This window comes from Geotrypetes seraphini, chromosome 6 (assembly GCF_902459505.1).
Source record: "Geotrypetes seraphini chromosome 6, aGeoSer1.1, whole genome shotgun sequence".
NCBI lineage: Eukaryota > Metazoa > Chordata > Amphibia > Gymnophiona > Dermophiidae > Geotrypetes > Geotrypetes seraphini.
Genome location: NC_047089.1, coordinates 224,484,941 through 224,510,341, shown reverse-complemented (window position 1 = coordinate 224,510,341; position 25,401 = coordinate 224,484,941). Strand labels below are relative to the sequence as shown.

The 25,401-nt window shown below is 43.5% G+C and overlaps 1 protein-coding gene across 2 annotated transcripts in view; it reads right to left on the bottom strand.

Annotated features, from left to right (window-relative positions):
* The window catches only part of PRKX (protein kinase X-linked), a 123,652-nt gene that overhangs the window by 61,497 nt on the left and 36,754 nt on the right, over positions 1–25,401 (bottom strand). For both annotated transcript variants that reach the window (XM_033949566.1, XM_033949565.1), the window contains exon 4: positions 213–332. In XM_033949566.1, the coding sequence (XP_033805457.1) occupies positions 213–332 (120 nt within the window). The remainder of the gene's footprint in view (positions 1–212; positions 333–25,401) is intronic.

Below are 25,401 nucleotides of genomic sequence, written 5' to 3'. Positions count from 1 at the left end.
TTCTGAAGCCAGATTGTGATGGATGCAGCATGAAAGAGGATTCAGCGTGTTGTGAAAGTTGTAAATAAACAATTTTTTCTAGAACCTTAGAAACGAATGGAAGGTTAGAAAGTGGGCAAAAATTAGAGAAACAAACATTGCTCTCAACATATAAGTTGAACATAACAAATGTAATGGTTTGGAGAACTTGATATTTCTGAAAAGGTACTTACCCTGAAAGCATCTCAAATATTAGAATCCCTAATGCCCACCAATCTACTGCTCTTCCATAGCCTTTACTCTGAATAACTTCTGGGGCAAGATATTCAGGTGTCCCACAGAGTGTCCATGTCCTGAGAGAGAAAAAAAGACTGTTTTCAGCAAATTTAACCTTACATCTGAAAACATTGAATCTGTACAGTAACAAAGGTCAAAAAAAGTCAAATGTGAGAAATCAATATACACTTCTCCCTCCGAATCTGTGGGTTTAGTATTCACGAATTTGGTTATTCACGATTTCTTGCCTCCTATTTTTAAAAGGATTAATCTAATCCATCACTGCGTCCCGGACCTCCCCAGAACTTACCTAGTGGTCTAGCGGTGACGTGGGGCAGAGCGATCTTCCTACGCTCCTGCCCCGTGCTGCGCCATCATCAAAAATGGCTGCCGTGAGTTCCCGTGGTCTCATGAGACTACAACAGGAACTCACGGCAGCCATTTTTGATGACAGCTTTGCACAGGGTAGGAGCGTAGGAAGATCACTCCTGCCCCGTGTCACCGCTAGACCACCAGGTAAGGTCTGGGGAGGTCCAGGAGGGAGACGGGGGTGGGTCAGAGTCGGCCCTAAAAGTTAGCTACGATTTTACATATTCACGGGCCAGCTCTGCCCCTAACCCTCGCGAATTCGGAAGGAGAAGTGTACATCTTCAGCTTTTTTTTTTTTCACTTGTTCATTTGAATTGGAAAATGAGAAATTCACAATACAAAGATATTTAGCCAGAAAATTCACCTGATTCTGATACTGATTACACCTATCCCCAAAGATCAGAAAAACTCAACAGCACTGACATCCAATTACAGACCCATAGCAAGCATCCCCCTTTTCACAAAGTTACAGGAAGGATTGGTCAACCACAACTAGTAAATTACCTAGACAAATTTAACATACTCAGTGAACACCAATCAGGTTTCAGGAAAGGATACAGCACAAAAACTGTCATAGCTTCCATACTAAACCACTTCTATGATCTTTTCAGCAAAGGCAAAAGCGCTCTGATCTTGCAATTAGACCTCAGCAGTGCGTTCAACCTAGATCACAAAATCATGCTACTGTGCCTTGATGCAATGGGAATCTCGGGAAAGGTAAAGAAATGGTTCCAAGAATTCCTAATGAACAGATCCTACCGAGTAACCAGCAATGGAAATTACTCCAACCCATGGAAAAACCCATCGGGAGTCCCCCAAGGCTCCCTACTATCACCCACATTGTTCAACATCTACATCGCATCCTTAGGTCACCTATTACAAAAATTAAACTTAAAGCACTATATATATGCTGACGATATATCCATCCTAATCCCCTTAAATGACATTATAGATAACTTCTCACACACAATGATAGAAATCGAAAAATGGACCACCAACTTCAAACTAAAACTAAACACAGAAAAATCAAGTCTTTTTGGCAAGCCCCAATGACAAAATAACGAGAACATCGTTAAAAATAAAAGACCACGAATATCCAATATCCAAAACCATAAAAATACTCGGTATCACACTAGATACATACCTAACCATGACTGACCACACAAACTTACTGGTGAAGAAATGCTTTTACATGCTGTGGAAGCTAAGGACTATCAAAAAATACTTTTGACACAACATCCTTTAGATTACTGGTGCAGTCGCTGATCCTATATATCCTGGACTACTGCAACATCATCTACCTGGGTATCCCACAAAAAACAGTAAAAAAATTGAGATTAGTGCAACACTGCAGTCCGCTTAATCTTCGGACTGAGAAAAAAAGACTACATTAGCCTCTATTACAAAAAACTATACTGGCTACCAATGGAAGCGCGAATACTATTCAAATTTGCATGTATCTGTTTCAAATAAGTCTGGGGTCTAGCACCTTCCTACCTGCAAACACACTTCATTCTACACAACCCCACACGAACCACCAGAGACAAAAACATCTTTGCATACCCAAAGATCACAGGCTGCAAATACAAATCCTTCCTAAACTAAACTAAACTAAACCTTAGGTTTGTATACCGCGCCATCTCCGCAAGCGCAGAGCTCGGCACGGTTTACAGAGTTAAGAGGAAAGGAAGAGTTAAGGGATAAGGAGAGGGACTAAGAGGAAAGAGAGGGACAGAATACTAGAGAATGGGAGGTGATTAGATTTTTGCAAAGAGCCACGTTTTCAAGTGTTTGCAGAAGGATTGGAAGGAGCTTGAGTTTCTGAGTGGGGATGAGAGGTTGTTCCAGAGTTCTGTGGTTCTAAAGGGGAGAGATGTTCCAAGTTTTCCTACGCGGGATATACCTTTTATAATGGGGAATGATAGTTTCAGTTTTTGGGAGGGTCTGGTGGAGTGTGGTTTTGAGGAATTCCAAAAGAGTGGGATAACGGGAGGAAGGATGCCATGTAGGATCTTGAAGGCTAAGCAGGCACATTTAAAGAGGACTCTGGAGTATACTGGGAGCCAGTGAAGCTTGGAGAAGAGTGGGGAGACATGATCGAACTTGCTTTTTGCGAAAATAAGCTTAGCCGCGGCGTTCTGAATAAGCTGAAGTCTATGGAGGTTTTTCTTAGTAAGGCTTATATAGATGGAATTGCAGTAATCCAGTCTAGAGAGGATAGTAGATTGAACGAGGACGGTAAAGTGAGAATGATGAAAGCAGGATCTCACTTTTCTCAACATATGAAGGCAAAAGAAGCATTTTTTTATCAAAGAGTTGAGGTGATCGTTGAAGGAGAGAGAGGAGTCTATGACGATGCCTAGGACTTTGCTTGAAAACTCAAGCTGAAGAGTGGGTCCAGAAGGTAATGGGATGGAGGTGGGTAAATGATCTAATGTTGGGCCGAGCCAAAGTAGTTTTGTTTTGGACTCGTTCAGTTTCATTTGGACAGATTGGGCCCAGGATTGGAGATTCGTAATACAAGTGGATATGTTCTCAGCGAGGTTAGAGAGGTTCGAGTCGGTCTCGAGGAGGATGAGGATGTCATCGGCGTAGGTGTAGAGAGTTTCCAGGGGGGATAGATGAAGGAGTTTCAGAGGACATGTAGATGTTGAAAAGGATAGGAGAGAGGGGGGAGCCTTGCGGGACTCCGCATTTTGGTTTCCAGGGGGGGATGAAGTACCGTTTAAGTTAACGGTGTAGGAGCGGAAGCGTAGGAATTTCGAGAACCAATCTAGGACTGTGGAGCTTATGCCTATTTCGGAGAGTTGGAAGATAAGGATATCGTGATGGACGACGTCGAAAGCTGCGGAGAGGTCGAATTGTAGGAGAACAGCGAATTTGTTGCGAGAATGGAGTTGCTGCACCTTAGAGATTAGTAAGGCCAGAAGGGATTCGGTGCTGAAGTTGGGTCTGAAGTTGGGGTAGGAGGATAGAGAATCTTTCTAGGTAGGATGAAAGTTGAGTGGATATGATGGATTCTAATAACTTGGTTAGGAGGGGGATATTTGTTATTGGGCGGTAATTTGATGGTATGGAGGGGTCAAGGTCGGCCTTTTTCAATAGAGGGGCCAATGAAATATGTCCCATGTTGGAGGAGAAGAGGCCCGATGTTAGGGCTGAGTTTATAAGTTCGGTGAGGGAGGCGATGGCCTGTGTAGAGGTGTTCTCGAATAGGTAGGAGGGGAAAGGGTCCAAGGTGCACTTGCAAGTTTTTAGTTTGAGGCAAAGTTTGGAGACTTGCAATTCGGAAACGAGTTCGAAGACGGTCCAGGATCTGTCGGCTGGAATGGGGGTGGAGACAGGTAAGGTAGGGTTGGGGTCAGTAGAAACCAGGGAGTTGTAGGAGACTGTGGGTGGGAAGGAGCGTCTTAGGGTAGTAACCTTTTCATTAAAGAAGATTGCAAGGGCATCAGCTGATATGGACGGTGGGAGCAAGGGTGGGTCTTTTTTTGTAGTTAGGGAGCGCCAGATGTTAAACAGTGCACTAATCTGGTTGTTGGATTTAGAGATCTTGTCTCCGAAGAAGTTCTTCCTGGCTTTTTTTAGTGTTGAATTGGACAGAACCTTCATGTACCAAGCAAACAGACAGCAATCCTGGCTGGGAAACTGCATAAATGAAGCCAATCTGCACTACAACGCATTCCGAAAATCAATTAAAACCACTCTATTTGACAAATTTATTACCTAAACAGATGACCTTCTCTCACTATGTTATTTCCCCACTGCAATTCCTGATGAAATCTCTCAGGTATCTCCAACCTCTTATATTTTCCTTCCCCATATAACCCTTTCTCTTATGTAACTTTTCTCTTCATGCATCTGTAATTCTGTAACTCCAATCTCTTATGTAACATTTCCTCTTAATGCATTCTGTAATTCGCTGATTGTCCTACCTTCTTTCAATGTGAACTGCCTAGAAGTCGTTTGATTATGGCGGTATAGAAAAATAAAGTTATTACTATTATTATTATATGTATTTTTAAATCAGAGAAGTGATATGTTTGTGATGTGAAAAATTATTGAAGTGTTTTAAAAGTTTTCTTAATGATAAGATACAAAATAATTGTCTTAGCACTAGAACTAATAAACCCTGAGCAAAAGAGGTCATCAAAGCCTAAGAATTGAAAAACAATCAAAAAGGAAAGCAGCAACTCTGTAAAATGTCGTGGTCACAGATATGAAGAAAAATCATTTGGCGAGGCAAGATTTCCCTTGACTAAATCCAATGTTGGCTCTCATTAATCTATGTTTATGTATATGTTCTCATACAAAAAAGAAATATAAAGGTCAATTTATTATTCTTTTTTTTTTTTTTTTTTTTTTTTTTTCATCTTTATTCCTTTTTATTTCTTTCAACAAGTGTACAATATTATTACAAGTAATTCACATCACTCACTTGACATTCTTAAGCAATATTATTACACATGTTTTAATTCCCTCCACCCACCTCCCATCCCCTCCCCTATCAACAAAATATTTTATCCAAACATATACATATTTAGACTCTCCCTCCCCCCCATTTTTACAAATTATCCCCTAAGGAAAAAGAATAACCCTTAATCATTACAATATTCAATTAATGGCCTCCACACCTCCTTAAACCTTTTAAAATATCCCCTCTATACGGCAAGAAATCTTTCCATCTTATATAAATGACAAACTGAGTTCCACCAAAAACTACAATTCAATCTAGAACAGTCTTTCCAATTAGTCGTTATTTGTTGAATTCCCACTCCAGTAAGAATCATCAATAATTTGTTGTTTGCTGCAGATATCTGACTTTTGGCCCTCATACACATTCCAAAAATCACTGTGTCGTAGGATAATGCTACATGATTTTCCATCAATATATTAACTTGATCCCATATTGATATCCAAAATGCCTGAATACATGGACAATAAAATAAAAGATGGTCTAAAGTTCCAATTTCAATTTTACAATGCCAGCATCTATTAGACTTAGAGCAATCTAATTTTTGTAATCTAGTAGGGGTCCAGAATGCTCTATGCAACAAAAAGAACCATGTTTGCCTAATAGATGCCGACATCGTACCTTTAATTCTCCAAGACCAAATACGTGGCCATTGAGATGCATTAATTTGATGCTTAATCTCAATGCTCCAAATATCTCTTAATCCATTTTTTGGTTTCTTATTCAAATAATTACCGTATTTTCACGGATATAACGCGCACCTGTGTAAAACGCGCACAGGGGTATAGCGCGCAGAAATCACGATGATATGTACCAAAACTTTTCTATACCGCGCTCAGGCATATAACGCGCATGATGCCCGACGCTCCTTTCGCCCGCCCTGACTTTCCGTGCGCTGTCCCGACTCTCCGTTCACCCCCCCTGACTTTCCGTGCACTGTCCCCCCTTGAAGTCCTGTCCCCCCTTGAAGGTCTGTCCCCATCCTGAAAGCCTGATGCCCCCCCCCCCGGCAGGACCACTCGCACCCTCACCCCGAAGGACCGCCGACTCCCCAACAATATCGGGCCAGGAGGGAGCCCAAACCCTCCTGGCCACGGCGACCCCCTAACCCCACCCCGCACTACATTACGGGCAGGAGGGATCCCAGGCCCTCCTGCCCTCGACGCAAACCCCCCCCCCCCAACGACCGCCCCCCCCCCAAGAACCTCCGCCCGTCCCCCAGCCGACCCGCGACCCCCCTAGCCGACCCCCACGACACCCCCACCCGCCTTCCCCGTACCTTTGTGTAGTTGGGCCAGAAGGGAGCCCAAACCCTCCTGGCCACGGCGACCCCCTAACCCCACCCCGCACTACATTACGGGCAGGAGGGATCCCAGGCCCTCCTGCCCTCGACGCAAACCCCCCCCCCCCCCCCCAACGACCGCCCCCCCCCAAGAACCTCCGCCCGTCCCCCAGCCGACCCGCGACCCCCCTGGCCGACCCCCACGACCCCCCCACCCCCCTTCCCCGTACCTTTGGAAGTTGGCCGGACAGACGGGAGCCAAACCCGCCTGTCCGGCAGGCAGCCAACGAAGGAATGAGGCCGGATTGGCCCATCCGTCCTAAAGCTCCGCCTACTGGTGGGGCCTAAGGCGCGTGGGCCAATCAGAATAGGCCCTGGAGCCTTAGGTCCCACCTGGGGGCGCGGCCTGAGGCACATGGGCCAAACCCGACCATGTGTCTCAGGCCGCGCCCCCAGGTGGGACCTAAGGCTCCAGGGCCTATTCTGATTGGCCCACGCGCCTTAGGCCCCACCAGTAGGCGGAGCTTTAGGACGGATGGGCCAATCCGGCCTCATTCCTTCGTTGGCTGCCTGCCGGACAGGCGGGTTTGGCTCCCGTCTGTCCGGCCAACTTCCAAAGGTACGGGGAAGGGGGATGGGGGGGTCGTGGGGGTCGGCCAGGGGGGTCGCGGGTCGGCTGGGGGGGCGGTCGGAGGTTCTTGGGGGGGGGCGGTCGTTGGAGGGAGGGGGGTTTGCGTCGAGGGCAGGAGGGCCTGGGATCCCTCCTGCCCGTAATGTAGTGCGGGGTGGGGGTAGGGGGTCGCCGTGGCCAGGAGGGTTTGGGCTCCCTCCTGGCCCGATATTGTCGGGAAGTCGGCGGTCCTTCGGGGGGGGGGGGGATGTATCGGACGTCGGGGAGTCGGCCGGGCAAGAGGGCTTGGGCTCCCTCTTGCTCCGATCGTGGATGCGGGTGCGGGTGGGAGCGCGTGCGAGCGGTCGTTCGGGGTGGGGGTGCGAGCGGTCCTGCTGGGGGGGTGAATCGGGCGTCGGGCGGGAACTATGTTTAAAAACTTTTCTATACCGCGCTCAGGCATATAACGCGCGAGGGGTATGCGCGGTAGGTAAAATCGCGTATAACGCGCGCGTTATATCCGTGAAAATACGGTAGATATCATTTTATACCACTTTGCGGCCTGGTGTCCCAGAAAATCTGCCTGGAAACATAAGAATTCTAAGCTGTAATGATCATTTAAAGATTTCCATTCAGGGAACCCCACCTGAATAGCCTGCTTCAATTGCAACCACTTATAACTTTGTTTTTTATTCAGACCATATTTATGTTGCAATTGTGAAAAATCAAGCAGCTTACCATTATCAATTACTTCCGTTAAGGATCTTATACCTGCTTTAATCCAATCCTTCCAGACAATCTTAAACCCGCCTATTTGTATCTTGGAGTTTACCCAAATAGTCTGCTGTTTCGATTTTAAAATAGAATCACTAGTTAATTTATCTACAAATCGTAATGTTTTCCAAGTATCCATTAATACTCTATTGTCTTTACGTATTCTAGGCACTTTTATACCAAGCAGAAGATCAAGCCTAAGTGGAAAAATAAGTGATCTCTCCACCCTTAACCACTCTGGTAATTGTTCCAAAAGCTCTGGGAGGACCCAATACATACCTTGGCGCATGATATAGGCCTGATGATACCTATAAAAATTGGGAAAATTTACCCCACCCTCCTCAATTGGTCTTTGCAAAGACACTAGAGCCACTCTTGCAATTTTACCCAGCCAAATACTATTTAATTTTTTATAAAAAGACCCCTGAAAAAACACTGGTATCATTCCCAATTGATAGCAAACTACAGGCAAAATCATCATTTTAACAGTTTGAACTCTTCCCCACCATGACAAATGTAAAGGATTCCATTGCTCACATAACTCTGTTACTTTTTGTAATAAAAATTTTTCATTTATTCTCATTGTCTCTTCAAGTGTTTTATTCAACCAAATACCTAAGTATTTTATACCATCCTCTTTCCAAATAAAAGGGAAAGAATCAAGTATACCTTTTGTACAATGCACATTTAAAGGTAAAATTTCTGATTTATTCCAATTTATTTTGTATCCTGAGAATTTTCCAAATGTATCTATTATCTCCAGTAGACATGGAATTGTTGTTTCCGGATTCCTCAAATGAAGCAATATATCATCTGCATAAGCGGATACTTTATATTCCACTCCAGCACATGGAATACCCTCTATGTCCTTTGCCTGTTGAATAGCTAACAACAAGGGTTCAAGAACTATATCAAAGAGCAAAGGAGATAATGGACAACCCTGTCTAACTCCCCTCTGCAATTTAAAAGCATCTGAAAAATTATTATTTATGTATAAACGAGCAGTTGGGGAGCTATACAGTGCTTGAATCATTTGTATAAATCCGGATCCAATACCAAACCATTCCATAGCTTGATACATGAAATTCCATTCTACACGATCAAAAGCCTTCTCAGCATCTAGTGATACTGAAAAAGCCGGATCATTAATTTGTCTTGTTAAATAATACATCTGAAATGCCAGTCTAGTATTATTTGAAGAGTGTCTTTGAGCAACAAATCCAGTTTGATTTATTCCTATTATATGCGGAAGAGCTTTAGCCAATCTTAATGCTAAAATCTTAGCTAATATTTTACCATCTACATTTATTAAAGATATAGGCCTGTAATTTGACACCAATGTTGGATCTTTATTTGGCTTTGGCAAAACAATAGTTAAAGATTCTGCCATAGTGCCTGATATACAACCTTTATTCAGTTGGTCCTGATATAGTTTTAATAAATATGGTAAAAGGGAAATTTGAAATTCTTTATAAAACTCCACTGTAAATCCATCTCCACCTGGAGCGGTCCCAACTCTAAGGGATTTCAATGCCATTTGTAACTCTTTTAATGATATAGGTTTATCTAAACTTCCTTTTATATGATCAGGAACCTTAGGTCCTTTAACTAAACTCAAAAAATCCAACCCATCTTTCTCTTTATCTAAATAAGACTCAGAAGAATACAGTGACTTATAATATTTTAAAAATTGTTTTAATATATTTCCAATTTGAGAATGAGAATGTCCTAATTCATCCTTAATTATGCTTATTTTCTCCTTTCTTTTCTTTGCTTTTAAATAATTTGCCAATAATCTTCCAGCCTTATTTGCACTACCATAATACATCGTTTGCTGAGCAAAAATATCTTTCCTTACTAATCCAGAGGAAATTTCATTATATTCACATTTTTTTTTAACAATAATTGAAATGTCTCTTGTTCCCATTTATTAACCAATTTTAATTCCAAATTTTTAATTTCTTTTTCCAAATTTGCAAATTGCTTTCTTATCTGTTTCTTTTTATACGCAGAATATGATATAATTTGTCCTCTCATAGTTGCTTTGAAAGCATCCCATAATATTCCAATCGACATTTCCTCTAGGTCATTAAGTCTGAAATATTCATTCATTTTTATCTGAAATTCAGTGCAAAATTTAGAATCAGCAAGCAAAGTATTATCAAACCTCCATACAGGTTTGGAATTATCTTGATCTAATAAGTTAACTTCTATCCACACACCACCATGATCAGATATTACTATTGGTTCTATGTCAGCTTTTACAACTTGCTGTACAATCTGATCTGAAACAAATATATAATCAATTCTTGAAAACGATTGATGAACATGTGAACAAAATGTAAATTCCCGATCATTAAAATGAAGAATACGCCATATATCTTTCAAATTACATGCTTGTATCAAATTTTCTAATCCCATTGATTTCATAATTCTACTAGGCTTTTTATCCATTATTGGATCTATAACAGCATTGAAATCCCCAGCCACCACTAAATTAGTAGTAGCCAGTGGTAAAACTAATTGTTGTAGAGATTTAAAGAATTCACTTTGATTCGAATTAGGTGCATATATATTTAGTAACGCCATTGTATTACTGCCCATGCTCATGTCAACAAGTACCCACCTTCCTTGAGGATCTGCCTTTACCATATTAAATGTTGCTGAACATTTTTTATTAATCAATATTGCTACTCCTGCCTTCTTTTTTACCGCTGGTGCAAATAAACATTGTTTTATCCACTTATCTGTCAGCTTCATAGACTCTGTTCCAGACAAATGTGTCTCTTGCAAGAAACATATATCTATATTTTGTTGTTTAATATATTCCAATACCTTTTTCCTTTTTATAGGGTGATTAAGGCCATTTACATTCAAAGAAAAAATTTTAAAACCCATTTTACAAATAAAATATAAAATACATATATAATCCACTCAAACATAAAATATACATTTTTTCTTTTTCCTTAAACCAATATATGAGTCTCCCCCCTCCCCTCTTTCCCCATCCCCCCTATTCCCATCCCCCACCCTCCCCTCCCCTAACACAAATGCAAACTTCGAAACGCACATATTACTGAGCAAAAATAAACTCCCCACAGGCAATAACATACTCATTTTTCTTTCTCTAATCTTTCAAACAACCAACACTAAATTATCCTGCAGTCAATCCATTCTTCAATACCCTAAATACCTATATTTACTATAATTCTTTATTATATACTTCCCCTCTCATTCAAATTTCCAAACATTCTTCCATCCTATACCTCTAATATATTTATAAAAGTATATACCCAATATTTCGGAAACCATTTCTTACAATATATACCCCCTCAAGATTAATATTATTATTATTTTTTTTTTTTAACCTAAGTTTCTCACAACTTCAATGGAACATACATCACTCCATCCTATAATATTCATTTTTTTTTTTTTTTTTTTTTTTTTAACCTTACATCAAAAGAAGGATCAAACATTTCAACCAAGCAGACCTCATATTTTTTAAAACTCTCATTAATTTTCATTGCATCTTCAATCTATTACAGTCTATTCTCCATTCTGCACAACTGTAACACTTGTACATCTTCATCCTGCTGTTTCAGTCTCTTATTCCATCTTCTTGCAGATTGCTATTTCATCTTTCTCCAATAAAGTATTTTTGCAACATCATCCTTATATCTCAGTCAATTTCAGATGCAAATTGTAAATCTAAATAATGCTCAAGTCATTTCCATCAGTCCATCTTCACATCTTCTTCTCTTTACATCAATAGTCTTTTGTATTTTTCATCTTATTATATTCTAAGTTCCCACATTTCTCCAATGCAGCATTTATGTGTCCTCTTATTATCTCAGTCACGCTCAAATGCAAATTATAAATTCACATTAAGAAACCATCCAAATCTTATAATTGTTCCTCATATTTTCTTCACTTCCTATATGCTCCATCCCTCTTCTTACCTTGTCAAAATCTTCTTTTCTTCTTGTCTCTTTAAAATTTTTCATTTCTTTTCTTTAAATCTTGTTTGAAATGTTGATCCCCCCTTAAACCTAACTGCAACAATTTTCTAGAAAATATTTTCTCCTTTTCTATTTTTTTTCCACTTTTTCCTTCTTTATAAAATATCTTTCAATTTTCACTCAAAAATATAAACCAAAAATAATCTAAGTATATTATTTATTACATTTTCTAAATAATTTCATGAAACCATAGGCAAATTATATTGATCTAGAAATTCCTGTAATTTGCCTGCTTCTTCAAAATTATAAGTTTTATTCTCATAAGTTACCCTCATAATAGCAGGGTATATCAATCCATATCTTGCTCCCATTGCTCTCAGTTTAGTCTTAAATCCAAAAGCTGTTTTCTTTTGTAGGCTGTAGCTTTTGCAAAGTCAGGTACTATAAAGATCTTAGAATCCTGGCATTTAAGATCCTTGTTTGTTTTAGCCAGTTTTATAATCTCTACCACCTGCTGATGTCTTAGCAGCTTAAAGATTATTGGACGGGGACCCTTCTGACTATTTGATCTTTTCATCGGTATCCGATGTGCTCTTTCTATCTCCAAAGGAAAAGAACTTTTAAATGGCAAGATCTTTGGGATAAAATTAGTCACAAATTGAATAGGATCATTCTGCTCAATCCCCTCAGGTATCCCAATCAGACGCAAATTATTCCTTCTTTCACGATTTGATAAGTCTTCAAAATCCTTTTTCAACGCCTCTATTTCTCTGTGATCTTTTTTACACACCAGCATCTCTGCCTCAGATTTCTCAGCATGCTTTTCTAACTGCTCAATTTTGAAGTCAACTGCCTGCATTCTATTTGTCAGACTCTCTATTATCCCAGGACAAGCAGGCAGCATATTCCCACACATGGGTGACGTCACCGACGGAGCCCCGCAGCGGACAGCCTCGAAAGCATCTTGCTTGAAGATCTCGAGCTTTCGATTGCTGCATCGCGCATGCGCGCGTGCCTTCCCGCCCAAACTAGGGGGCGCATCTCCTGAGAGGATCCTCAGTTCAACGTTTTCCGCGGAGCCGAGAAGACTTGTCGACTTGGTTCCCGTAGCGTTGTGCCTTCTCTTCACCGCGGCTGAGTACTCTTTATTGTTTTCGGTCGCTGTGTTTGTAATTCTAATTCTAATTCTAATTCTATTTTATTTCTAAAAAAAAAAAAAAAAAGAGACATCTTTTTGTTTTTCTTTAGCGTCGGGTTGGAAGATTGAGGCCTAGGCCTCTCTTCTCCGTTCTCGACACGGACTTTGTCCTATCTATGTCCCGGCCTGTTACCGGGTTTAAAAGGTGTTATCAGTGCGGTAGAACTATTTCCATCACTGATCCACATAGTCGGTGTATGATCTGTCTCGGGTCGACTCATCGCCCCGAAGATTGTATTCGCTGCCTCACTCTTCAACCTCGTGCTTTTAATGTAATGTAATGTAATGTAATTTATTTCTTATATACCGCTACATCCGTTAGGTTCTAAGCGGTTTACAGAAAATATACATTAAGATTAGAAATAAGAAAGGTACTTGAAAAATTCCCTTACTGTCCCGAAGGCTCACAATCTAACTAAAGTACCTGGAGGGTTATAGAGAAGTGAAAAGTAGAGTTAGAGGAAAAATAAAAATAAAATAAACATTTTAACAAGACAGCATTGATCTAAATACTTTGGAAGGTATTTTAAACGCCGCTGCGACAGGTTTTTGGAGCTTTTTCCTCGTATGGAGCCTGAAAAAGCTGTGGCCTCGGTCGAGGCATCTGTAAAATCCTCGACTCCGGGTCCAACCTCGAGTACTAAAACCTCGACCTCGCCTCCTCGACAGGCCTCGGCCTCGAAGACCTCCGGGTCCTCGGCCTCGAAGGCCTCGACGATGTCCTCGAAGCCTGGATTGGGGGGTAAGTCTCCTGCTTCCTTTTCAGGTACCATTCCTAAGAAGCCGACAGAGTCTACCTCCATTCAGCCTGGGGCCCCAGGTTTGACTCCGTCTTCCAGACCTTCAAAACGTGCTTCCAAGTCCAGGGAATACTCTCGATCGAGGTCGCCCTCCTTGGAACGCACGAGACCTCCTGTGACTCCGAGTCCTTTGGTCTCCGTCCCCATGTTTGAGGATATGCTGAAGTCAATTCTGACTACGCAAATTTCCTCAATAGTGGCTCAGTTGGTACCGGCCTCGACTCTGTCTGCGCAACTCCAGCCTGAGCATAAATCTGCACCTTCTCGGCGATCTCCTCGTCGCAGGTCTCGATCCAGGGTTTCCTCGTCGGACTCCTCGTCTGAACATGGGGCTAAACAAGCATTACCTCGATCCAAGCACAGGTCTCGATCTTCGAAGCTTACCTCTACAAAGAGCTCGAAGCATTCTGATATTACTTCTAAAGCTCATACTACCATTGCCTCTTCAATATCATCGAGGCATTCGAGGTCGAGGACACCACCTTCGAGGCATTTGTCTCGAGAAAAATCTCCTCTTACTAAGCCTCGTACTCCGCGCACTTCTCCGACTCGGAGCCTTAAGCGGAAACATTCAGCCACTCCTCCTCTGACAGGCAGTGGAGCATCTTCCATCACTTTACATCTTGAATCTGAGCCTGTATCTCAGTATTCACGCGAGGCTTCTCCATCTTTTTCAGTGACACATCGTTCTCGTTCTGTTTCTCCTGAGGAAGCCTCGACCTCGAAGTCTGCTTCTTTTGCTAAATTTGTCTTCGACATGGGGCAGGCTCTTAATATTGATTTACGTTCCGATTCAAAATACACGCCTGAATATCTGGCGGATATGGAACTTTCTCATCCTCCTAAGGAGACTTTACGTCTACCCATGACACCGGTGCTGAAGCAGACGTTTCTACGTAACATGGAGACTCCTTATTCTGTGACAGCTATTCCATCGAAGCTGGAGTCTCGGTATCGTACTGTTCCATGTAAAGGGTTTGAGAAATCTCAACTTTCTCATCAATCCCTAGTGGTGGAATCTTCCCTGAAGAAGGCTCACCCATCTAAGGTGTCTGCAACAGTTCCACCAGGACGCGAAGGGCGAACTATGGACAAGTTTGGGCGCAGACTTTATCAAAATTCTATGATGACAAATAGAATTTTGAATTACAACTATGTCTTTACTTCATATTTTAATCATTTTTTGAAGCAGTTGTCATCATTTTGCCCAGACTGGCCCAAAGAACGCCTTTCTGAATATAAACATATTATTCAATCTCTGTCTCAGTTACGTCTATTCATGTTGCAGGCATCTTACGATGCTTTTGAGCTATCCTCCAGAGTCTCGGCATTTGCAGTGGCTATGAGACGTCTTGCATGGCTCAGGATTGTAGATATGGATCCCAATTTACAAGATCGTTTAGCAAACCTGCCGTGTCAAGGTTCTGAGCTCTTTGATGACTCTATTGAAGCAGCTACTAAAAGGCTTTCTGAGCATGAGCGCTCCTTCGCCTCTCTGCTTCGTCCGAAACCAAAACCTTCTGTGACTAGAGCTTACAGACCTCCAGCTCGTCGTTACCCCATGAAGTCCACACCGGCTTTTTCTAGGCCTCCACCTAGGCGGCCACAACAACAACGTCCTCAAAAGCCCCAGACACCTGCTCCAACCAAAACAGCTCCGTCTTTTTGACGGTCCAGTGATGAGCATTCCAACCTCTTTGCATCCAAATTCCTCCCTACCCATCGGAGGTCGCCTTTCCCTTTTTTCATCTGTCTGGGAAACCATTACATCGGACCTTTGGGTCCTTACGATCATCCGCGAGGGATACTCTCTGCGACTGCTTCAGGTGCCTCCAGATCACCCTCCAAGAGAGTGTCTTTCCAGTTCCTCGCAACTTCCTCTTCTTCTTCGGGAAGCTCGAGCTCTTCTTCACCTTCGAGCAGTGGAGGAAATTCCTCCTCCCGAACACAACCAGGGGTTTTATTCCAGATATTTCCTGGTTCCAAAGAAGACGGGGGATTTGCGACCCATTCTGGATCTACGAGCTCTCAACAAATTTCTAGTCAAAGAAAAATTTTGCATGCTTTCTCTCCCGATCCTGTACTCCCTCATGGATCAAGGGGATTGGATGTGCTCACTGGATCTCAAAGAGGCTTATACTCACATTCCTATTCATCCAAATTTTCGCAAATATCTCAGGTTCAAGGTGGGGAACCTTCACCTTCAATACAGGGTTCTTCCATTTGGCTTAGCAACCTCCCCTCGGGTCTTCACCAAGTGTCTGGTTGTGGTAGCCGCGGCTCTTCGAGCCCAGGGATTGCAAGTTTTTCCTTACCTCGACGATTGGCTTATAAAAGCCCCTTCTCTTACAGGGGTTACGCAAGCGACCCTTCAGACTATTTCTTTTCTTCAAAGTCTGGGGTTTCATATCAACTTCCCAAAATCTCAGTTAGTTCCAACTCGATCGATCCAATTTATTGGGGCGGTGTTGGATTCTGTCCGCATGAGAGCTTTTCTTCCTCTCAACCGACAGAATACTCTCTTAAACCTTTGTCATCATGTAGCTTCCCTATCAACTATCAGAGCGCGTCAAATGATGGTCCTTCTCGGTCACATGGCATCTACAGTACATGTGACTCCTTTAGCAAGACTACATCTTCGCATCCCTCAGTGGACTCTGGCATCCCAATGGCAACAAGCTCTAGATCCACCTTCTCGCCATATAACGGTGACGCCTTCTTTAAAGAAGTCTCTCCGCTGGTGGATGCTCTCTTCAAATCTTTCCAGAGGTTTGCTGTTTCACCATCTTCCTCATCAGAAAGTTCTCACAACAGATTCGTCCGAGTACGCATGGGGAGCCCACGTAGATGGTCTCCGTACGCAAGGATTATGGACGGCCACAGATCGTCGATGTCATATCAATCTGTTGGAACTCAGAGCGATATTTCTGGCTCTCAAAGCTTTCCTTCACATCCTTCACGACCAAGTAGTCCTTGTTCGGACGGACAATCAAGTAGCAATGTATTATGTCAACAAACAGGGTGGGACGGGTTCCCATCCTCTGTGTCAGGAAGCTCTGAAGTTGTGGCATTGGGCGATTTCACACAACATCTTTCTTCGAGCCGTTTATATTCAGGGTATTCAGAATTGCCTTGCAGACAAATTGAGTCGTCTGCTTCAACCTCACGAATGGACGATCAACTCCCCCACACTTCGTCAAGTATTCAACCGATGGGGGACTCCTCGGGTGGATCTTTTTGCGTCACCCAACAACTTCAAACTTCCTCTGTTTTGTTCCCGCATCTTCTCCCCTCTTCGTCTCGAGGCGGATGCTTTTCTACTAGACTGGAGGAATCAGTTCCTTTACGCCTTTCCTCCTTTTCCTCTGATTCTCAAAACTCTTGTCAAGTTGAAGTCGGATCATGCCACAATGATTCTCATAGCACCTCGGTGGCCCCGACAACATTGGTTCTCTCTTCTTCTGCAACTCAGCATCAAGGAACCTCTTCTTCTGCCAGTTTTTCCTTCTCTGCTCACTCAGAGTCAGGGATCCTTACTTCATCCAAACCTGCAGTCTCTTCATTTGACAGCATGGTTCCTTTCTACCTGATGGATTCTGCTGAATTTTCTCAGTCTGTTCAGGATGTATTTCTGGCTTCCAGAAAACCGTCCACTCGTCAATGTTATAGTCAAAAGTGGACCAGATTTTCTTCTTGGTGTTCCACTCATAATCTTCAGCCAACTTCTTCTTCTTTGGCTTCTGTTTTGGATTATTTACTTCATCTATCCCAGTCGGGTCTTCAATCCACATCTATTAGAGTTCATCTTAGTGCAATTGCTGCTTTTCATCAGCCTTTAGAGGGGAAATCACTTTCGGCACACCCTCTAGTTTCTCGTTTTATGAAGGGTCTTTTTAATCTCCATCCACCGATCAAACCTCCTCCTGTGGTATGGGATCTTAATGTGGTCTTGGCTCAACTGATGAAGCCTCCTTTTGAACCTATTGACTTGGCTCATTTTCGATATCTTACTTGGAAAACTGTTTTCTTGATTGCTCTCACTTCAGCTCGTCGAGTTAGTGAGTTACAAGCTTTGGTTTCGGATCCACCTTTTACTGTTTTTCACCATGACAAGGTGGTACTCCGTACACATCCCAAATTCTTACCTAAGGTAGTGTCTGATTTTCATATCAATCAATCTATTGTTCTACCCGTATTTTTTCCTAAGCCACATTCTCACCCTGGTGAGGCGGCTTTGCATACTTTGGATTGTAAACGTACGTTGGCTTTCTATCTTCAACGTACTCAACCTCACAGAAGTTCTCCTCAACTTTTTATTTCTTTTGATCCAAATAGATTGGGTCATCCCGTTTCGAAGCGTACTATCTCCAACTGGTTGGCTGCGTGTATTTCTTTCTGTTATGCTCAGGCTGGTCTTCCTCTACAGAGTCGAGTAACGGGCCATAAAGTCAGGGCTATGGCGGCTTCTGTTGCTTTCCTCAGATCAACTCCTATTGAGGAAATTTGTAAAGCTGCCACTTGGTCCTCGGTTCACACTTTTACTTCTCATTATTGTCTGGATACTTTATCCAGGAGGGATGGCCATTTTGGCCAATCTGTTTTACAGAATCTTTTTTCTTAAATTGCCAACTTCCCTCCTCCCTTTTGATTTAGCTTGGAGGTCACCCATGTGTGGGAATATGCTGCCTGCTTGTCCTGGGATAAAGCACAGTTACTTACCGTAACAGGTGTTATCCAGGGACAGCAGGCAGATATTCCCACAACCCTCCCACCTCCCCTGGTTGGCTTCTTAGCTTGGTATCTGAACTGAGGATCCTCTCAGGAGATGCGCCCCCTAGTTTGGGTGGGAAGGCACGCGCGCATGCGCGATGCAGCAATCGAAAGCTCGAGATCTTCAAGCAAGATGCTTTCGAGGCTGTCCGCTGCGGGGCTCCGTCGGTGACGTCACCCATGTGTGGGAATATCTGCCTGCTGTCCCTGGATAACACCTGTTACGGTAAGTAACTGTGCTTTTCCTTCTTCACATCTTTTATATTTTTAGCGTTATCACTTACTATTTCTTTAATTTTCTGAAGTTCATTCATCAAATCACTGTTATCAATTTCTTCCTGAGGCAAAGGGACCGCTGTCGGGGATACCGAATCAATTTTTGTTCTTTTTTTACTTCCTGCTCCTGAATTCACCGGATTACTTTTACTAGTTTTACCCGAAGCCATTTCTTACTTCAATTCTCTCTTTTCCTTCACTTTTCTTTAATTTTAACTGCCAAAATCTTAATAAAATTTGCCTGTCACAACAGAGCTAATCCTCTACCCAGCCATCTTCGTGCGCTGCAAAGTTCTAGAATCCAATTTATTATTCTTAACAGACCTCAGCAGTGACCCAGAACTGCTATTTCAGCTATCACCAGGGTTGTTACACTCTACCATCTTAATCAGTTTTTTATCTTTTACCTATCAATCAGTAATCAGCTCTTTGAATCTTATTATCTTACTCACTTCATGTAAAATAACTTTCAATGCCTAAATAATGCAAACTTAATGGAGTTCATTTACTTAACTCAGTGCTTATGTCAGTTGGGACCTCTTCTGACATGTTTCACCAGCAGGCTTTATCAAGGGAACATCTCCTTATATTCTGAAGTCCTTCTTCTGGAACACATTGTTTGATGTGATGCGAAAGGGATTTGACTACATTCATAGCTCATTGATTACTATGAATGCAGTCTGTCATTCTGTTGCGAATATACAGGAGTCCGTACTTGAGCTGACATATGAAAGCAGTGCCATACATCTGGGGGGGGGGGGGCACAGATGAGCCTGCTCACAGAACCGAGGACCCAAAGGCAGCATCCTCTCAAGCCACCACATCCATTTGGTAGAACTTGGTAAAAGTGTGAAGAGTAACCCAAATAGCTGCTTTATAGATTTCATCAAACAAAAGAGCCTGGGACGCCACCTAGGAAGCCGCTACGCTTCTTGCGGAATGTACTGTCATAGAAATAGTGGGTTGTTTCCCACAGGCAATGTAGGAAGAAGAAATCGCTATTTGAATCCATCAAGCAATAGAAGCTTTGGAAGCTGGCCTGCCCCATCTCAAGTGACTGGTAAGCACAAAAAGATGATCAGAAGGCCTGGAGTCACTAGTTCTCTCCAGGTAGATAAGCAGGGCCCTGCACACATCTAGCTTGTGCAAAAGCGTGTCTTGTTTTGCAGAACCCGTAGACTGAAAGGCAAGTAAACAAAGCTCCCGATTGACATGTAAGGCATATACCACCTTAGGAACAAAGGAAGGAACTGTGTGCAGGAAAATCAGCTGACTCAGTGAACCAGAGAAATGGCTCCCTGCAGGAGAGGGCCTGCAATTCTGAGATACTTCTTGAAGACTATGACAACTAAAAACACTGTCTTAACAATAAGGTCTAGAGGTAAGCCTCCAAAAGAGGCTTGTATGGAGCACAGGCCAGGCCGAAGAACACAGTGAGGTCCCAAAACAGGAATGGTCTGAGCAACAGGGGTCTCGGTCTGAGAGCCCCCCTCAAAAACCAAGCAATGTCCAAGTAAGAAGCCATAGAATGAATGCAAGTCCAAGCCCGAAAGCATAAGATACCATTAATTTGCACTTTGAGACACGAAACCGCAATGCCGTCGAGACAGACTTGTAGGAAGGCAAGAACTACCTGAATGGGAGCCCTCTCAGATTCAACCTGCTCATTGGCACACCATAACTGGAAGACCTTCCAGGACTTAGCATGAGCCACAACCATTGCAGTCTTCTTAGCCCTAAGGAGAGTTGTAACTACAACCTCCGAATAACCCTTCTAAAACAAGGCCACGCGCTCAAGATCCATAACATAAGAACAAAGCGTTCTGGCTTCTCAATCGGAACTGGGTCTTGACTGAGGAGTCCCAGATGAACATGAAGCTTCAGGGGCCTGCCTCTCTGCAGGCACACCATATCTGCATATCAAGGCCTATGGGGCCAGTCTGGGATCACTAGACCCTGATAGGTCGCTATTCTGCAGATGATCCAACCCACCTTGGCCCATGGTGGAAATACATAGAGAAACTGCTCTATGGGCCAGAACTGAACCAGAGTGTCTAACCCTGCACTTCCCCGCTTGGTTCTTCAACTGTAGAAGCGGACTGCCTTCACATTCTTGGTTGTGGGCTATGAGATCCATGTTTGGTTTGCCCCAAGTCTGAACTTTGAGGGAAAATGCCTTCTGAGACAGACCACTCTCTGGGATCCTGAGTCTACCAACTAAGAAAGTTGGCTTGGACATTCTCTTCGCCACCACGTGGGCTGCTGAGAAGGTCCACACTGAACAACAACTGGGTTTCCAAGTGAAGGGAAGCACTTTTAGTCTCACCCTGTAAGTTCATGTAAGACACCATGGTAGCATTGTCCAAAAATACCCCAACTGCTTTCCCTGTCAGGAAAGCCTGCAACTGTAGCAAGGCCAACCAAATGGCTGTCAGTTTCAGAAGATTGATGGACCATTTGCTCTCCGAAGGGGAATTACTTGCCCTGGAGAGGGCCCCCCCCCCAGCCTCTGAGGCTAGTGTTGGTAGTAAGGGTCATGCAAGAGTCAATTCTCACCAAGTTTTCCCCTTGGAGCCAACAACATAGGCTACACTTCATCCATGAGAGCTTCATTTGCAGGAAGTGAAGTTGCGGAGACCATCTGGACAGAAGGGAGTACTGGAGGGGGCAAATATAAGCCCTTATACCCAGGGCATCACTTCCAAGGAGGCTACCATCAAGCCCTGCACTTGCAGATACTGATAGGCCATGGGGCTCAAAAGGGCCAAGATATCTAGGATTTGCTTCCCAAGCTTCCGTTTGTGTGGCTTGGGAAGACAGATATGCCCCTGAGATGTGTTGAAGCCAGATAATCCAAGCACTGAGTCAGCTAAAGATGAGTTTTTCGGAAATTGACTATCCAGCCCAGGTCCTATGAAAGGTTCACCACTTTCTGGATCATACATTCACAGTCCTCCAGAGAGGGTCCCTGATCAGTCAATCATCCAGGTAAGGATGCATCTAGACATCCATCCTGCGAAAGTAGGCCACTACAACCACCATCACCTTGGCAAAGGTGCAGGGAGCCAAGGCCAAACCAAAAGGGAGTGCCATGAACTGGAAGTGGCGCTGGAGTACATGAAATCTCAGACTATCTTCTGTGAGCCAGAAAGATGGGGATGTGCAGATACACCTCCATCAAACCCAGAGAGGCAAGGAATTCTCCCGGAGCCACTGCCATTATGACGGAGCAGACTGTTTCCATTCAAAAGCAGGGGACCTTTAAGGCCTCGTTTACAGACTTCAAATCCAGAACGGGGGCTGTCAGTCTTCTGTATCTTTCTTTTGCACTATGAAGTATAATCTGCCTGATCCCGATTCGTCTTCGGGGACTAGTTCTACAGCTTGAATATCTGAGCATTGTTGCACTGTCGCTCAGACTCTGCCCTCTGCTGTCCGGCAGGGAAGTTGAGGAACAGATCTGGAGGGGCCTGAGAAAATTAGATCCTGTGCCCCTCCCTGATGATGCCCCACACCCAACGATCAGACAAGATCAATTCCCATTTGTCCCAGAATGCTGACAGCCGCCCTCTGATATGAGGAGGGGAGGTAGTCCTTCTTTCTGGCATCATTAATGCTTCTTGGAGGACAAGCCTCTGATACCTGTAACTACAAAATCTCTTTCTGGACTCCTAAAATGACCTCAGAGAAGAGAAGCCAAGGGAGAAATTTGCACAATCTCCTAGATGTATGAAAACTGCCTCTACTGTCCCAAGCAAGCAGACGACTTGTACTATCTGGGAGGGATTTGAGGTGGCGATCCGCCACATTGGCCATGAGGTCACTGAGCCCTTTATCAAATAGCATCTTCCCCTTGAAGGGTAATCTGCTGAAAGTGGCCTTGGAGGCTGAGTTGCTCACCCACTGTCTGATCCAGAGCATCCGGCAGGCAGAAACAGATTAAACCGAAACCTCTCTCAGCACTGTGATGATGTCATAAAGAGCATCATCCATGAATATCCACACCCTTCTTGAACATGTGGGAACAGGATTCCCTAAGCTCCGAAGGAGAAGTCCGCAATCTGATATGGCTGGTTCGAGGGGATAAACAGGCAGATAGACAAGGGCGACCTTGTCGACATTGTATATCTGGATTTTCCGAAGGTGTTCGACAAGGTTCCACATGAACGACTACTTTGGAAAAGTGTGAGCCATAGAATCAAGGGTGAAAATTTCACGTGGATTAAAAACTGGCTGGAGCATAGGAAACAGAGAGTGGGGGTAAATGGACAATACTCGGACTGGAAGAGCGTCACCAGGGGGGTGCCGAAGGGCTCGGTGCTTGGACTCGTGCTCTTTAACATTTTTATAAATGATCTGGGCTTTGGTACGACGAGTGAGGTGATTAAATTTGTGGACGACACAAAATTATTCAGAGTAGTGAAGACACAGGGGGATTGCGAAGATCTGCAATGTGACATAATCAAGCTCAAGAAATGGGCATCGACATGACAAATGAGGTTCAACGTGGATAAGTGTAAACTGGTGCATGTCGGTAACAAAAATCTCATGCACGAATACAGGATGTCCTGGGCGGTACTTGGAGAGACCTCCTAGGAAAGAGACTTGGGAGTTCTGATCGACAAGTCGATGAAGCTGCCCGCGCAATGTGCGGAAGTGGCGAAAAGGGCGAACAAAATGCTAGGAATGATTAAGAAGGGGATCACGAACAGATCGGAGAAGGTTATCATGCCACTGTATCGGGCCATGGTGCACCCTCATCTGGAGCACTGCGTCCAGCACTGGTCGCCATACATGAAGAAGGACACGGTACTACTCGAAAAGAACCAGAGAGTGACTAAAATGGTTAAGGGGCTGGAGGAGTTGAAAAGAGAAGACAAAGGGGACATGATCGAAACATTCAAAACACTGAAGGGAATAGACTTAGCAGATAAAGAGATTGTTCACCCTCTCCAAGGTAGGGAGAACGAGAGGGCACTCTCTAAAGTTGAAAGGGGATAGATTCCGTACAAGCGTAACGAAGTTCTTCTTCACCCAGAGAGTGGTAGAAAACTGGAACGCTCTTCCGGAGTCTATTATAGAGGAAAACACTCTCCAGGGATTCAAGACAAAGTTGGACAAGTTCCTGCTAAACTGGAATGTTCGCAGGTGAGGCTGGACTCATTCAGAGCACTGGTCTTTGACCTGGTGCCGCCGCGTGAGTGGACTGCTGGGCACGAGGGACCACTAGTCTGACCCAGCAGTGGCAATTCTTATGTTATGTTCTATGTGGTTGAGTTCTCTGCAAATAGAAGGTCAATGCTCGTTTGCAGTGCAGAGTGTGAAGAGCCGTTTCCCCAGGATGAGAGTGAGGCTTAGGAAAGAAAACTGGAAGTACAATAGATTAAGGTGAAATTCCATAAGAACCTTTGGAAGAAACTTAGGATGGGTACGAAGCACTACTCTGTCATGATAGAACACTGTGACAGAAGGATCTGCCACCAGTGCTTGAAGTTCACCGACTCGTCAAGCTGAAGTAAGGAAGATGAGAAAGACCACTTTCCAAGTAAGGTACTTTAGATGAGCTGCAGACATTGGTTCAAAAGGAGGCTTCATCAAAGCAGCAAGGACCATGGACTACAAAGAATTGTATATTGGTAACTGAACCAGTCTGTGTCACATAAGGATAACTATACTTAATATGTGCCAACTAAGATGAAAACTTGCATTGTAATCTTGTACAGATATTATGTATGTTTAACCTTTAACCCGTTCTGCAATCTTTGGGGACAATGGGATAGAAAACGAATTTAATTAATTAATATCGCAAACCACTGGAGATGGTTTGAGAGGTGGTGTTGATATTGTAAAGTCTTTTCATGAATCTGGACACAAGATGAAGAGCACTAAGAGGTTTTCCATCACCTGGCTCGTGGAAAGTATCGATAGCACTGAGATGAACTCTAATTGAAGTGGTTTGAGACCTGAATTGGATAAATGTAGAAGATTCTCTCTTCAGTATTGGACTGAGATGGATTTAGCCTCATGATGATGAAGAGCACACTAGGTGGAAAACCGTGTCCATTTTTGCTTGTAACACTGCTGCGTGGATGATTTATCTGGATGCTTCCAAGATTATTCTTACAGGCTGAGACAGATGAAGGTTAGCTAATGTTAGGCCGAGAGGTACAAAGCTATCAGGTGCAATGCTGAAAGATTGGGATGCAGAAGAGATTCGTGATTCTGTGTGAGAAGAGATGGGAAAATTTGAAGAGGTATTGGTTCCTTCACACCGAGTTGAAGTAGCAGGGAAAACCACGGTTGTCTGGGCCACCGAGGAGCTTGAGCTTGACAAGCATTTTGAGAATAAGAGGGATTGGAGGAAAAGCATGGAGGAAAAGCATGGAGAAACTTGTGAGTCCAATCCAGTAGAAAAGCATCCACTTCCAGACAGTACTGCCAGGAGCAAAACTTGGGCAGCTTGTGGTTATGGGGAGACGCAAACAGGTCTATCTGAGGAGTCCCCCACTGAGAGATGCTGGGCTGCAGGGCTGCAGAATTAAGTGACCACTCGTGTGGTTAAAGAAACCTGCTGAGTCTGTCTGCAAGAGAATTCTGTTCCCCTTGAATATATATTGCTTTCAAGAATATGCGA